Source organism: Nothoprocta perdicaria, unplaced genomic scaffold, assembly GCF_003342845.1.
Source record: "Nothoprocta perdicaria isolate Ctin4 unplaced genomic scaffold, notPer1 scaffold_17, whole genome shotgun sequence".
Classification (NCBI taxonomy): Eukaryota; Metazoa; Chordata; class Aves; order Tinamiformes; family Tinamidae; genus Nothoprocta; species Nothoprocta perdicaria.
In genome coordinates, this window is record NW_020454871.1 from 631,034 (window position 1) to 646,630 (window position 15,597).

Sequence of the window (15,597 nt, forward strand, 5' to 3'; positions counted from 1 at the left end):
TATCTTAGCCCATATTACAGAATCTAATTAACTGGATGTATATGCTAGAAGACTTAGAGGAGTAAAATACCCTTTGCTGAATATTTCTCGCTATAGCTAGAAGCTCCTAATCGCTATTAAAGACTGATTTTAAGTTTAAGGATATATGTCAAAGTCTGTCTCAAGGACTGKTTTTCAGCTAAGATTTTTAATCCATTTTAATGACTTCTTTCTATTTTTTTGAAGATATTTTTAGTAGTACAATTTATAATAATATGTCCAAATTCCTAAGAGCATTTTATTATAGCCTACTAGTAATGATTGCAGACTGTTCTCTAATAGATCTCAGTGTTTAATGGTTCTGTCATTAAGGTTCTCGTTGGAATAATTTATCATTAAGTTAATTATATATCATTCTTTTCTAAAAGGAACTCATGAAATTAAAAAGGTTTCAGCATTCTGAAAATTACAGCAATCTGTGAAATTCAAAAAAGGGTTACTTTTTAATTCTGTAACTGAATAAAAATAAAAGTAGCCCCTGACATTTTATAAGCAAAAACTGGAAGAGTTCATGAGGAATGGATGTTGACATACACAAATCACAAATACATTTCGTGCCTAAAAGTCCAGAGTATTCTTTGTGTCAAAACTATCTATTAAATGTAATTCACTTTTTTTAGCATTTCTCCTTGCCAGTTTTCTAATATTTTTGGTTTTGGTCTGTTCATAATTTGCTGCTGATTCCTGGATTCCTGTCAGAATCCAGAATCCAGGTCAAAGCATTTTTAGATTTTCAGTAAAAACATCAAGARCTTAAACTATTTAGATACTATCAGACTGATTAAACATAAGACAGTTCTTTCCAAGCCTTAACATTCAAATCCAAATGCAAACCTTTTGTAAACTACCCGCTGTTCACGCATGCAATCCTGGCCTTGCTCTGCTTTGGGGGGAGATTAGAACCTTATGACTTACATCTTGTCTTACAAGGCCTGAAGAGAAGTTAATTTGAATTGAAGTCTCTTCAAATTTACCTTTATTTTCTTCCCAAATTCATTTGAAATCAGATATTTTCCCTCTGTAAGAGAAAGTACTTGCAAACCATGCCTCACATACACACTGTTTTTCTGATTCTGAACACCTAAATATTTCTTTTTGTTTCAGTAATAGTAAGAAAACATGTATTAAATTTGTACATACAAATGGTCAAAAAAGCAGTTTTAATAAAAGTGTCCTAGTGGACTCTGATAGGTCAAACTTAGTGTTACTTGTTGTATCTTAACTTTGTAAAAGATGTCAGTTCTGCTTCCAAATTTGATTTAGGATCACAGATAATTAAAAGGGGTAGAGAGTTGACATATGCCTTGTTTTGGCAAGAAGTCTTGCTTAAAAACAATAACAAAAATAATTGAGCATCAACAGTATAATTCCAACAGAAGCAATGAGGCACAGTTCATAAAAACTGCTTACGTTAGCAAAGAGCAGGCAGTAATAGACCTTTTCAGTTAATAAAAGGCATCCCTCATGTTAACAGTTAAATGAAAAGCTTTCACAATCCAGTTACGGAATTTTTCTTTAGGTTGGCTGGCAGTTAAAGAACCTAGTAAATGCCTTGCGAGAAGACCCAAATGGAGTGATTTTAACATTGAAGAAACGTCCTCAGAATACCCTGGTTTCTGCTCCAGCCCTTCTGAAGAATGTGAGGTGGAAGCCCCTTGCACTTCAGGTAAGAAGGCTTTTGCAACCCCCATGTGCCAGTAAATCCTGTTYTCTATTAAAGATGCAGCCCTCCAAAGAGGGCTCCTTCCACTGGCAAGAGTAGGAGCCTCCAGGAACTCCAGTAGTGAGCAGGAGGTGCAGCTGGGTTGCTTGCTTTGACTAACAAGGGGAACATTGTCTCTGTTTTCCATTATTTTAGAGCCTGTCTAAACTACTGCTGTGTGTTTGAGTGGCAATGCTTTTGTATTTCAGGAAAAACCTACTTGTTTGGCACATTTTTGATCAAAAGTTGAGGTTTTTTGGTAGCAGTGCTAATAGAACTCATATTTTCTGCATGCGTAGGAAAATAAAAATTGTACATAATTTTGTGGTTTGTCCTTCTTACAACATTTAAATATGTAATAAAATCTTATTCACTATAAAAGGACTGAACTGAAAACATTATTAAGAGCAAGTTAGTGATCATGCATGTTTGCATGTAATGCAGTATAACATTCTGTAAGAGTTTCTGTACTTYCATTAGCTTTCAGCTTCACGGTGTCATTTTATTTGGATCATTAGAAACACGAATGTGTTTCTGAGTAACTTCAAAACAAAACAAACCCTTCAATTCTGGTAAAATTATTTCTTAGCTGTCAATTCCCGAATCTTTCGCGTCTCCAAGCGACTTCATCCTGCACAGCWGCTCCGCTTCAGCAGTTTGTTTAAACCTGCCAGCCTGGGGTTGCTGACGTCTTTAAAGTGTCATCTTTCCTTTCTTCGTGAGTGCCTTTTAGAAGAAAGGAAAGGGGACGCTGTGAGACCCAGAGGATATTGAAAACTTTGCAGAATTTTTATGAGGGCACAGGAGTATCATTCTTCTGTCTAGTTAGGTGATTCTGGATCTACTTTTGAACTTGCATGGACAGAAAAATAGAAATTGCATTTACAGGAGGGCTTCAGTAAAAGTTCTTTTTCATGTTTATACATTAAAAAATGTAATTCAGGAGAAGCACTAATACAGGAAGTTTTGTCAGTGTGAAACCAATATGTATGGTCTATATATAGCCCAGTGTATTCYGGAAAACATGACATCCTGTGTCATGGTAGGTAGGTAATTGAAAGTGCATTGAGCTATTTTTGGTCAGATATCAATAGTTTCTGTTTTGTGGCGCTTCCTCTGCTGATGACGCGGAAGGTAAGAACCCCTGAGGATCAAAGGACACTTTTAGAGTCATATTTACTAGGATATTTTTTCTATACTAGGGAATAATGCAGTGAGGGATTTCAGCAAAAGTCTAAATCTGCTCAGAAATTAGAGACTAGTGGCAGTGTTGCTTCCCATCAATAGATACTGAAATATGAAGCTAAAAACCAACTTTTGATCTCTGGCATCTTAAGTCTTTCTTAAGATCTTCCTTTATCTTAAATCATCTTAGCACCTTCTTTAGTCTTCATGGCATAGGGGTGAGCTCAAATACCTAGATAAGTTCTGGGATGCAGTCTCTGATTTTGCCCATTTTCTTCAGTTGTCTCACCTGGAGCTGGTATTATTTATTATTTTCATTAGAGACTTGGACTTGGCGTATGATTAAATTTCAAGAAGATACAAGGCTTATGTTTCCTGGACAGCTGATCTGACAGATTGATGCTGCTGGAAAGCAGTGATCTCATTTCCCTCTCCTTATTCTTGGATGCAGAATGTCCTCTCCTTTGTTTGGCATTTGTTAGATTCTTTAGATCAGCTTAATTCATTGAATTGGGAGGAAGGCTTCTGGTTTTATTTGCTTTTTTGAATTCAGGTGGCTTTCACTGAGCCCCAGAGGCTGTTGAGCAGTCTCAGAAATAAGCAGAATACTCTTCGCAGAGACAAATGGAAGGTTTTATGGTTAGACACAAGATACCAGCTGCATGAATGCAGCTAAGCAGCATTCAGGAGAAAAAGATGTGTGTGAAACTAGCATAGACTGGAAATGGTTGAGCAGATGTCACTGTTTCAAAAATAAGGCAATATATTTGAATGTATGTATGTATGCATGGMCATGCACTACGAATATATGTACATATGCATGTACACACACAATAAAGTATAACACACAGAGAATAAATTCTTTCATCCCAACTTAGTGCTGATGAAGTCTTTAACAGCAAATCTCTAAATCACTTTTTGACAGGAAACTTTCCTTGCACTAAGTTGTGGGGTTTTTTTCCTTTTTTGTATTTCTGTTTTTAAAAAATAAATACATATATGGTATATAGTGTCAAGAGAAGCTGAATGTGAATCTTACATGAAAACAGAGCAAACTCTTGGCTCTCACWCTCTTTCCCCCTACAGATACTTGTAAGCCCAGGAAATAGGATTTAACAACTTAAAATTCAGAGGCCTGAAGMGTTTGTTAACCCAGCTTGGTCCTCAGTAGGATTTTTTTAAAGTTATTTCTGTTTTTATTTGAGGACATTTATAAGTATTATTCATGTTTTTTAATGACAATTAAGTTACAGATTATGCCGACTTGTTTAATTTGGGAGGTACTGATAGTACAGAACCTGTTAGTCCTTCTTACAGAATGTGCTTCGTGGTCTCCTCACAGTATTCTGTGTTTATGTAACGACAGAAGACTCTTGTGGGCTGGGGCTCTGTCCTCCGCTGGTCCCTCCGTCATGCCAGGTTGCACTGCTCTGGAGTTCCCTTTGGTGGAAGTGTTCTCATTTCGGAACATTTCGGAACTAACCGCTCAATAGAAAATAGATCTTTCACCTGCAGTGGCAAATAGTGCTCTCTTTTTCAATAAAGATGAGAACACCTGCAACTTTACTCAATTTGAGTATGCCATATATTGATTTTTTTATTTATAGGGGATTTTATAATGGCAATAATCTTCCTTGGTAAGAGTACTTGATCTGCATGTTGATTTTTTTTTTAGTCACTTTGTGTGAGATACAGTGATCTGTCAGTTGGTAATGTGAGCAGTAAAGCTTATATGAACAGTGACAGTTTCAAAATAATGTGCATTTATTTTCAGAAGCTTTATCTGGGGAATAATTCTAGTTCATTGTCTTATTTAGATTTTGAAAAACAGCTGAATTTGGAGAGATGTTCTTTGTATAAATGCTGAAGTCTGTAACATGAGGAGAACAGGTGCTTGCAGAGTGAAGGAAAATGAGATGTAGATGATATTTGTGGGCCCCCTAAGTCAGTTCTCAGTTCAGAATTCAGATACGATAGCTTGATAAAACCGCTTATGTTAACTTTGAAATTATGTGCTGCCCATTTCTTTAAATATTTCAGTGGGACCATCTCAGACAAGGAAAGACTTTTAACACCTCAGACAAAGAAAATAGGGCAAGTAGGAAAGTTACGTTTTGTTCTCCCAGTGGCTTTGTTGGAGAAGACAGTGAAACTCTCACTTCCTTGTTACCTTGATGCTACTCCTGATTTTATTGACTTCTATCATTATTCATAAATATTTCATTATATGCTTTTCCTCTCAAGACAGAAATTAATATTTACATGTCAGAAAAGTTACATATTTCAAGCTACAAAGATTTATACATCCACAAGATGAAAAACAGTGTAATTGTACCTGTTTTACAGCACCTGGTATGTGCCAGTTTATTAGTATGTGAGAAATACTCCTTAAGAGYAGTTCTGCTTCTTACTCCTTAAGAGCAGTTCTGCTTCTTACTCSGGAGCAGTATTTGTATTATTAAATATTTAACTTTTTGGAAGAGCACTTTTTAAATAGATGCAGGCTGTAATTATCCCACAGCACTTGGAAACTGGAGGAGATTCACAGCAATGCGTTGTGTGGAGCAGTTGGAGTGTTCTCATTTGGTAGATTGTTTATTTCTGGTGAGGACTGAATTTACCATTTGGGTCTCATTTTCATTCTGGTATTTAAGGAGTATCAGTGCTGTTATTTTGGTGATAATTAGCTATCCTCATTAAATATTRTCAGTAACACACAGTGCATAACTAAAGTGTCACTTCTTAGGAATCCTTTAAGAACAAATTTGGGGTTGTTTGGGATTTTTTTCTCCTATGCATGTATCTGCATGTATTTTATCAAATATTCATTTGTGTACAGACACTCTGCAGAATCACCTCAAGTAATTCAACTTCAACAGAGATATAGGACTTCTAAGAATTTTTAATATATGCTTGTCAGAGCAGTTGATAGCCAGTCCTGATAGTGGTGATATTTACTGTTGCTTAAAATCCTCCTTTGAATTTGGTGTAACACTTAAATGCTACTAATATTTTTAAAATACAAGATCCTTGGCTRTTTACATATGCTTAAAACTACTGAAACTGTCTCATACCACAGAAAAGGCAAAAAATCAGCATTAAGACACCATTAAAATACATTTTGTAAAATATAATATGATTGCAGGTGTTTCAAGGAATTTATAATCTGAATAGCAYAGAAAAAAAGATGTTAAAAATAAAGCTAAATATAAAATTCTGTGAGACTCCTTGTATAAGCAAATTGATACAGATCTTCCTAAATATGTTAAATGTACAGTATAATATGTACACTAAATAGATGTACAGTATACTCTGTAAATACTTAAGAGATTCATAAATCAGACTACTCTAAACTTAAATTGCATTTAAGCATATGCACAATTTAAAGCCTTGGGAATCCATCACATAGATGAAATTAGGCAAATTTTGCATCTCTTGATTATTCTTGAAAATAATAAAAATTATTAGAATTTTATGTAGTCATCTACCTGAAGCTGCAATTCCAAATGGTTAATAATTACACATTTTTGTAAACTTCAGATCCAGTTTGGGGCATGGTGTGTCCGTTGGGGAAAACAATAACATTAAAACATTAACTAGAAGTATTCCTATTACTAAATAGGAATTTAAAAAAAAAAAAAAGAAAAAAAAACCCAAAAAGGATTTTCTAGCTTTTTTGATGGATTGGCCAAGAAGTAATGTTATGATATACTTCTATATTTCTGCATTTGCATTATGGAAGACTGTATAATTTTCTATAGTTATTTCTCTCTAGTTACTTCTCACTTCGTAATTTTTTTTTCCACTAAGTATTAAATTATTTTGATCAATAAASGGACTTTTTACCAGGGCCACATTAATCATTTTATGTCCTAAATCTGTGTGTGTGTGTCTGTGTGTTTGTGCCTAAGTGCAGTAATACAGATATAGGTGAGCTATAGGCAGAGGCTTGTGAACAGTGATGTTCCTCCAAGAAGTTCATGTACAAGGTGCTTTTTYTGATGTTTAGTGAGGCCCAAGAGAGCTGAGAACTCGGGCTCTGTGTCCGTATCCGTAGTCCTTTTCAGATGCTGCCAAGTTGCAGCAGTACTTGTAGTTCTCGGCATCTACTATCCCTGACAGTGAAAAGCCAGAGAGGGAACCGGGCTCTGTCTGTAGCCAGCACTCACTGGGGTACAGGTAGAAGTGAATTCCTGTGCAGGGTGTCCCTGTTCAGCCTGTGCGTTGTGTCACTGATCTCTTGAGCCATCACATCCTTGGCAGGCAGTGTGTTCAGCACAATTCAGTGTTTAGGGGATTTGTATGGATTCCATTTCACACAGAGACAGCATCAGTGCTAAGGTTTTAGCATGTGGAACGTTAGTTAATGTTTCACTGCTGATCACCATAGACCTTAACACTCTGTGATCCAAGTAAGACACAAAACCACAATTTCTGTGAAAATACAACAGGTGAATATATATTTTGTTTTCATAAATCTAGCTATTCTGTCCTTGTTAGCAATAAATCCTCCACTGAAAACAGTATTATGATTCTGAACTCTTTCCTTCAAAGCTAGTGTTGCAGAGTTTTATAAYTGATTTTTGTATTAACAGTTATGTCTTAGTGTATATCCTTCCTACTGATAAAATGACTCTCTGTGTTTAAAAATCATATTTTGATTCAGAACCTTTGAATTTCCCAAACGACATCTTAAATTTTTGAATTAATTGCAGGTATGTTTGTGTGTTTGCTTTTTATTGACCAGCTTTGTCCATACCTGATCTTGAACTCTTTGCTGAAATGATGCTTCAGGAAACAGCTTTATGGCATAAACTGCATTAATGCAAAAATGGCTAATCCAAAAATGAAGAGGTCGTGATTCGGTGATTAGGAAAACAGGCATTTTTACAGCATTGTTAAGTTGCAGTGTGGAAAATAGTAGTTTATTGTTCATGTGCTTCTTTTTTACAGCCTGTAATTCCAAGCAGTCCTACAAGCAGCTCTCCCACCCCGACCGGCACCATGGGCCTGTCCTCAAAAATGGAGAACTCGGCGCTCCAGGACGTTTTCATTCTCTCTCCTATGTCAGGACTTTATGGGCCCAGGTATTTAGCTCCTACTGAAGCTGAGGTTTCGAAAAACAACATTTTACGCTTTCAATTAATAAAAAATATTTGTTCTTCTTTTTACATTTCACTCTTTGTAGGCGTGTTTAAGCAGTGTTTCCAGTACAGCAATGAGAGTCTAGTGGTATTCAGGGTTGTCACTAATATTTACCAGAATTAAGAACTAGAAATACATTAGGCAGGATTGTTTTGATGGACTTTTAACTTGCCGTAAGTCAGATAGAAAATCCTGCATACAGCTAGTTTAGTTTAGCAAAATCTAGTTTGTGTCCTAAATGAGGAATCACAGAACATTGTAAAACAAAAACTCAAAACCTTTTAATAATTTTTTGTTCTGTTTACTCTTCTCTGATCATTTGTATCTTGTTTTAAAGCTTGTGCTTCTGCCAAGGCATCTCCTACCAATTCCTTAGGCTTGCTTTCACATACTGGAAAACTTACACATTGTTCGCTGTAATTCAACATTTTAACCTAAATAACAGAATTTAGAATCAGAACTTGCATTTCACCAAATCCAGTTTCAAACTGGAAATGCAGACATGGGGTTTTTTTTTTTTTTTCAACAATTGATTGTAGGTTACAGAATATTTGCCCCACCTGTTAGTCTCACCTTTGTATTGGCACTGTCTTGCTTTATGTCCATCTATTTGCTATATTTTTTTCTCAATAATAGATTGAGAGATAGCCTCTCAATTTATTACCTTTGTTTTTCTTTCAAGGAGGCCAAGGACAGAATCCCTTTTCTCTTATAAAAAGAACTGTATAGTATCTCTTGCATGCAGAATTAGAGATAGTTACCTACTTCTTCTGAAGTATTAACATGTAATATGAGGCTGAGGAGGTAGCTTTCATACATTTCATAGTGAATATATGAATATATTCCCTATTTCTGTAGAACAGCACAGTGTCATAGTGCTCCTCCATGCTGGGAGGTAGATCAGCAGACTTGTGTTTTGAAGAGTCATATATGTGAGGGAAATCATTTCAGCCAGAAAAATACTAGAGTATGTGTTCACTGTCAGAGCCAAAGCTGGATCTGATGTATTTTCTTGGGAGAAAAAAAAAAATTGACCTACAGATTAAAAGCTTTGCCTTGAGCTCTTTTGCACTTTCCAAAAACACAAACATGGAATATTTTTTTGCATTTGTAGTGTGTAGGAGAGGAAAGTGGTACAGTTTAGCTCTATCATTAAATGGCTCATTTGTCCATAATCTCCTGGTTTTTTTTCAGGGATGAAATTGGAATAATGTCTTGTGATGACATCAGCAAATTTGGAAAGTCTGGAATGAAAGGTTCTGAGTCTCCAAGCTATTTTCTGGATCATGAAAGTGGGAAATACTACACCTTAATTGAAGGTGAAGGTCATCCTGTGGGCTCCGAGTATGAGCGAAGCAGAGCTGCAGGCGTGCGGAGAAGAGAAAAGACACCTACCCATGGTAGGCTGGGCTTCCTGACATTTCTAAATCAACTAGATTAGCAAATTGCTGCTTTAACACTGCGTTATTTCCCAAAACTCTGCTCTTATTCTAAGACTATGACATGGTGGATGTACATTTCAGGCAAAACTGTCTGTAAAGACACACTTAATGTAATGAAGAACCACCACAAAGTTATTTGTAAGCTTACTCTGCAGCATCTATTCTGAACAGTTGTGTCCTGTTCTAGTTTCCAGTAATTACAGTCTTTTTAATTTTTAAAAATTATATTGGTTCATTTTGAATTGTTTCCAGGAGATTTAAGGCCTGTTTCTATGCCTACTGAGTACACCTGGGCAGGGGAGTCCAAAGAACAAAATGTGTACAAGAGGGGAAGCAGAGGTGAGTATTATTTTCTCTCTAATCTTTTCCAATACTTTGTTTGTTTGTTCTTTAGGAAACATGAAAACGTCATCACATGAAACAGATGTTTTAGTGAGTGCCACAGATAATCAGATACCACACAGACTCTTTTTTATTTATTGTATTTGTATTTCTGAAAATTGAAAAGATCATCTTAGTTGTGAGGGATTTAATTTAATTCTATTATGAAGGAACAGAAATAAAGAGACTCTAACATTCAGATATAGGCTGGTAACAGCCAGTCCTAATCTTTTCACTTTTGTATGAAAAGTTATTATAGATGCAAGATAATGACCCTTGAGACGTGTTTTGATGAATGGGAATGAATATTGGAAACCAAATCAACAGTTGTACTGCATTCACCTTTGCAGTCCTAATGATATCAGCTTCTACTGATTTCAGTGGGATTTGTGAGTTTTGGAAGAAGTCTGGTGATAGCAGAGTACCTAAAGGTTTAAGGGAGTAGCGTTTCAAAACATAATTTCAGTTCTATTTGAAAGGTCACCTTACGGTTTAATTCTCCATATTGCTGATGCTAAATTTAAAATGCRGTAGTGAATTTTTAAGAAGGGGTGCCAGTTATCTTTCAGCTTTGTACCTTTTGTAGCTACTCAAAAAATTGAGCACATCCTACACTGTTAGGAAATYGTTCCAAAAAATAGGTTATGTTGCTTTCATCATTCACTAACTTATCCTTTCAAATAATTATAAATATGTATCTGTTTAGTAGATTTATACTCTAAAAATAAGTCCATTTGTTGGTAAAATAGACTTCAAGTCAGCATTTATAGACTTGTCTAATGTATTCAATCTGAAAGTCTTTTTGCTCTTAAAAATGACAGAATTCTAGTCAAAGCTTAATAGTGTAAAAATCCTGTAGTAGCCTTGATGTCTGTTGTCYACCTGTCTGAAGAGATCACCAAATATCTCTGGATAGGCTACAGCAGAAGAGAATTTCTTCAGCTTACAGAACGCAATGTAAAATAGCATTAGAAATAAAAGCGAGCTACTTCTGTGTTGTCTATTTTCAGTCTCTGTTGCAACWGGAGAAGGGCTTTCATTTTGCTGCCCTTCCTCCTTACCTTTTGGAGGGGAAGGCCTTTGAGATATCATTTGAGATGGTTTGAAATTCTTGCCATGTTGAAGATACGACTTGTGCTGCCTGTCCCCTGTCCCTGTGGCGTGTTGCTCAGTTTGTTAGTGGCCTTCACATTTCACAGGCATTTCACAGGGGTTGGTTTTCATGACAAGTACTTTGAAGCAAACTGGAACCRGTTGTGCTGCAGTTTTCCTTGTGTCTCAAGTACCTTTTAAATAGCATTCAGTTAAAGCCAACTTTATTATGGCTTGTATTTGAAATACAGAACAGTAATATAGGATTATATAAGTGTCTCATAAAATTAAACAAGGGTTTATTTTCAGTCTGTAACACATGTAAATATTTACGACTGTAGGAGTGAAATCCAAATTTTCTTTCATCTTACTTGTTTCTTTTCTTTTCTCTCCAACAACTGATTCTGAGAATTCCCTCCTGCGGTACCTGAGTGATGACAAGATCTTGGTGATCCAAGAAGAACCGTTGATGCAGAAAGACAACAAAAGGGACACAGGCCGTAGGTCAAGAAAAAAGGGCAAAAACACAGGCAGCCCAAACTACCCCATTAGTCCACCTGTGCTGGCATCCACTATTAATGTTAGGCTTGAACCTGGACAGCAAGATGTCTTGAATTTCTCACTAGCAGAAAACAATACAGTTCCGCTTTATCATGTAAGTATATAACTAAAAATGATACTTCATAAAGTAAATGGATTTTTGGGGGGAGGGAGGAGGACTGATAAAGGAATAACCTCATGTTTTACATTTTATAGTACTGTATTTTACATTCTAATTAAAGCACTTTACAGTTGAGAAAACTTAGCTTATGTATTTTAGTAGTATTGGCATAAGAACATACCAGACAGAATGGAAAAATACGAAGTGTTTGATAGGAGATGCTTGAAGGAAAAATAGAGCTGTTAATTCCTCAGTCTGTTTAGCTAAATTTGATCCTGTTAGTCTTTCTAAGGTTCATAATATCCATAGTCCTCTCAAGATGATGATTAATGATAAATCAGTTACTGAATTACAGATCAGTTCATGTGTATTACATGTGAATTGGTCATTCTGATAATAGAGGAAGTATTTTGGAGTAAAGACAGTGGAGAGGATACAATTTGGTGGACTGCCACAARCTTGCAGGCAATAAATCCATAGTAATTATTTCTTACATATGTGACTCATGAATATCCAATTCTTGGCCAACTGCCTTAAAAAGAAAAAAGAAGAAGAAACTTGTCAGCTAATACAAAATTTACTTATATTGATTTGGAAGCCCTAATGAAAAGCTTYAGAGAGATCGATCTCTGCTCATTCATTGTGTGCAGATACTGTCTTTCATGGAAACATTCCCATTGGTCCTAACATTTGGGAAGAGAACCGCTCTATTCTTCTTCCTTGTGGCCCAGAGCAGTACCTTCCAAGTGTTCTATGCCCAAATCTTAATCTTTTCAGGAGAGTCATGCTGAAAAATGAGCCTCATTCCCTTTCCACATTTTCATTTTTTTTCTAATGAAGGTGAATTTCCTCTTAGAAAATGGAGAACGTGGGGAAAGTTTCTTCTAGCTGTCTTGCATTTAGGGTTTCTAAGCGATGAACCTGTCACCGAGCAAAGTCTTGGAGATGATTATATTTACATGAAGTATGAGAGCTGAGTTGAGTTCATCTAAGAGGATATATTGGAAATGTGTAGCCAGGCCATTCATCTCTGTTTCCTGTGAGCTGTCAGCATTAGATAATCCAGAGCTTAGATACTTTTCTTCTGCCACAGTACGAAGTACTTTTCTCTCTTCTTTGCCACTTGACATGAGCATTTGTAGAAAAGAAGAGCCCTTCCCACCTTCTGACAGGTCAAGCACGTTTTTAGGTCAAGATTTTGACTGTCCAGTGGCAGATGTTTTGTGTGATCAGGCCCACAAAACCAAAGAAAATGATTTTAAATCCCCAGAGAACTGTACCTAGTCTACTAGGATGAATCACAATGTTATGTATGTTGTCCAAAAAAAAAAAAAAAAACCTCCAAACCCAAAGTGAATAAATATATAAAATATATAAAATAAATATAAAAACAATGTTTAGGAATCCTCCTTCAGCCGTTATAATGTGGAGTGATTATAAGACGACACCTGGAAGACAGTTACTCGTGGTGACAGGTTGTGTGGGGTTTTGCCAGTACAAAACCATTGACTTGAACTCCATCTTTCTGCCCTGAAAAGTAAAACAAAAAATTGTTTGACATATCTACCCTGGAAAATACTGGAATGAGTATTTTGCCTACAAAATGCTTAATGGCATTTTCATATCGGAAAGAAGAATAACAAGTAGTTGTGGTTCTATTTAGAAATTTAGGTTTGAGTAGGTCACTAAATTTCCCTAATATCCAGACACATTAGCAGGATATTCTTAAGTATTTCAGTGCATTTACTAAGATAAAGAGATAGCATCTTATTAAGAATCTACTGTACAGGCAGTAAGTCCAAGATTAATCAGCAGAAGATACTTAAAAGCTTTAATTATCATAAATCAACTTTTGCTACTTGCTCATAACAAAGTAATTTATTTAAGATTAGGTTAGGTTTGCTGTAACTAAGTTTAGGTTCTTCTCCTAGTCTATTTTTTTGTTTTTGTTCTTGTTTAGCTCAGAATTTCAACCTAAATGAAGGAGTTTTGGTTTTGTTTTATAAATGCAGATGATAATATTACATAGAATCTTAAGCCCCTTCTGTTAGGGGAAGATGAAAGTGTCCTGTGAGGCACCAAGTGCAGCAGGATAGAGTGAAAATCAGGTATTCTGCATCATTCTGCCATTGTTCTTTGCTTAAAGCATACATACATAAATATACATTTTGAAAAGCCAGTAGCTGCAATTACCAGATACAAACATAAATTTTTCAAAATTGGTAATTGCATAGATTCACTACTAGATTAATGCTTTGGAAGCCATGTGGATTTAGAACCTAAAATTAAACAATTAGACTGATTTCACAAGTTGCTGTGAGGATGCAGTTAAAATGAGTATTTAGGTAATGCACTATTGGCAGTATGCCCAGGATTTAAAATGATGCACMGAGCCATGCTGCAGTAAAATACTACTGTCAAGAAACACTGCCCCTTTCAGTATATATTTACAACTCTAATATGTGTCCTGAATTCTTTTGGTGTGGACAATTGTTGTTATTCAGTTCATAATGTCTTTTATTAATCTTTTTCTTTAGTTGCTTAAATACTGAGTACCTGTTACACCAGTGAAAGTCGAATTTGCCATTCTGATAATATCAAATACTCTCTATTGATTTACCATCACTTGAGACTGAAAAATACAGTATCTGTTGTCTAGGACAATAATAGAGTCTTTGACATCCTCAAAGTAATATAATAGGCAAAGTAATAAAATACAGCACTTCTTACTGATTCAAGACGCTCTTAGGACATCTTTTTGTGGATGTGTACTACGAAAGCCTGTGTGTGAACTGCTTAAATATTTGCTTTGAATGAGTTTCACGTTCTTTTCGAATTCCTTTTTTTTTTTTAATTAATCCTATTGATGTGCATTTCTGTCAGAAAATCTGAGGAAYGGTCAGTTATAATTAAACAGGCCACTGCCCCCGGTCAGTAGCGTATTTGTTAGAACACCGTTTCTAACAAACGATGGCTTTACTGAGGCCTTGCTTCAGCAGTGCAGATTTTCCTAGGTAAGTCTTAGGTAGTGAGGCGGATGCAAATATCATGACAGTAAATCTGTTCCTGCTTTGCTGAAATGTGCTCTTATAGTGGGCTTGGGATGTACAGTAATAGCGCTAAAAACAGAATAAAAACAGTGTTTTTAGTTTGTATTAGAGTTTTTTTTCTGAACTAAAGAATTAGCCAAGTAGGACTTYTGCACAATATGCCAACTAATATGAGAAAATTCTCATTTTTCCTAATGAAACAAAAGGAGAATTATCTTAAATGGTAACACTGTGTCTTCCACTGTTGTTCAGGTTTTTTAAAAACTCCAGCAAATGGTAAACTTTCTACTGCTCACTGACATATTGTACTATGGGAACAAGCTTCGGTCTAAAAGGAATACTGGGGCTCCCGATCTTTAAATGCTCAGGATGATGAACTTTGATTCTGCTGCCTCTGATGGGAACTGGCTTCTAAAGTCCTGAATTTAACCTGCTGATTACTGCATTAAAYTGTCAGATAGGATGGTGGAAAAGTCATCAGCTTGTTTCTGGCAACAGAAGCCCAGGCTCTGTATTCCACCTTGGAACTGGATTTTTTTTGTTTTGTAATGTGATATATTAGGGAATTGCATTATAAACTATCAAATTCCCTTTTTAATTAGTATTCCACGTGGAAAAGAGATTTATAACATTCGCTCCATAGGAACCCAGAGATGATGTCTGCCTCAAATCAGTCATTGCAAATGCTGTAGCAGTGCTCGCTTTTTAGTTTCAAGATATGTTGATGCTTTGTTGTAGTGCTGTAGGGTTACTYAGTGATCCACAGTCATTGCTCCACTTGCTGCTTGTTTTTGCTCTGCTCATCCTAGAGATGCTGCCTTGCAGTGCACAACGAGGTAGAAGGTATTTTGATGATCTTGGAGCTGCAGAAATCACTTTGACAACTGCCATGATGTACAG

The 15,597-nt window shown here is 35.9% G+C and overlaps 1 protein-coding gene across 1 annotated transcript in view; it reads left to right on the forward strand.

Moving 5' to 3' along the window:
* LOC112944496 (connector enhancer of kinase suppressor of ras 2-like) overlaps positions 1–15,597 on the forward strand; it is a 165,885-nt gene that overhangs the window by 114,290 nt on the left and 35,998 nt on the right. Inside the window, exons 9-13 of the mRNA XM_026035945.1 lie at positions 1,559–1,705; positions 7,880–8,013; positions 9,266–9,471; positions 9,766–9,851; positions 11,387–11,641. Of these exons, the coding sequence (XP_025891730.1) occupies positions 1,559–1,705; positions 7,880–8,013; positions 9,266–9,471; positions 9,766–9,851; positions 11,387–11,641 (828 nt within the window). The remainder of the gene's footprint in view (positions 1–1,558; positions 1,706–7,879; positions 8,014–9,265; positions 9,472–9,765; positions 9,852–11,386; positions 11,642–15,597) is intronic.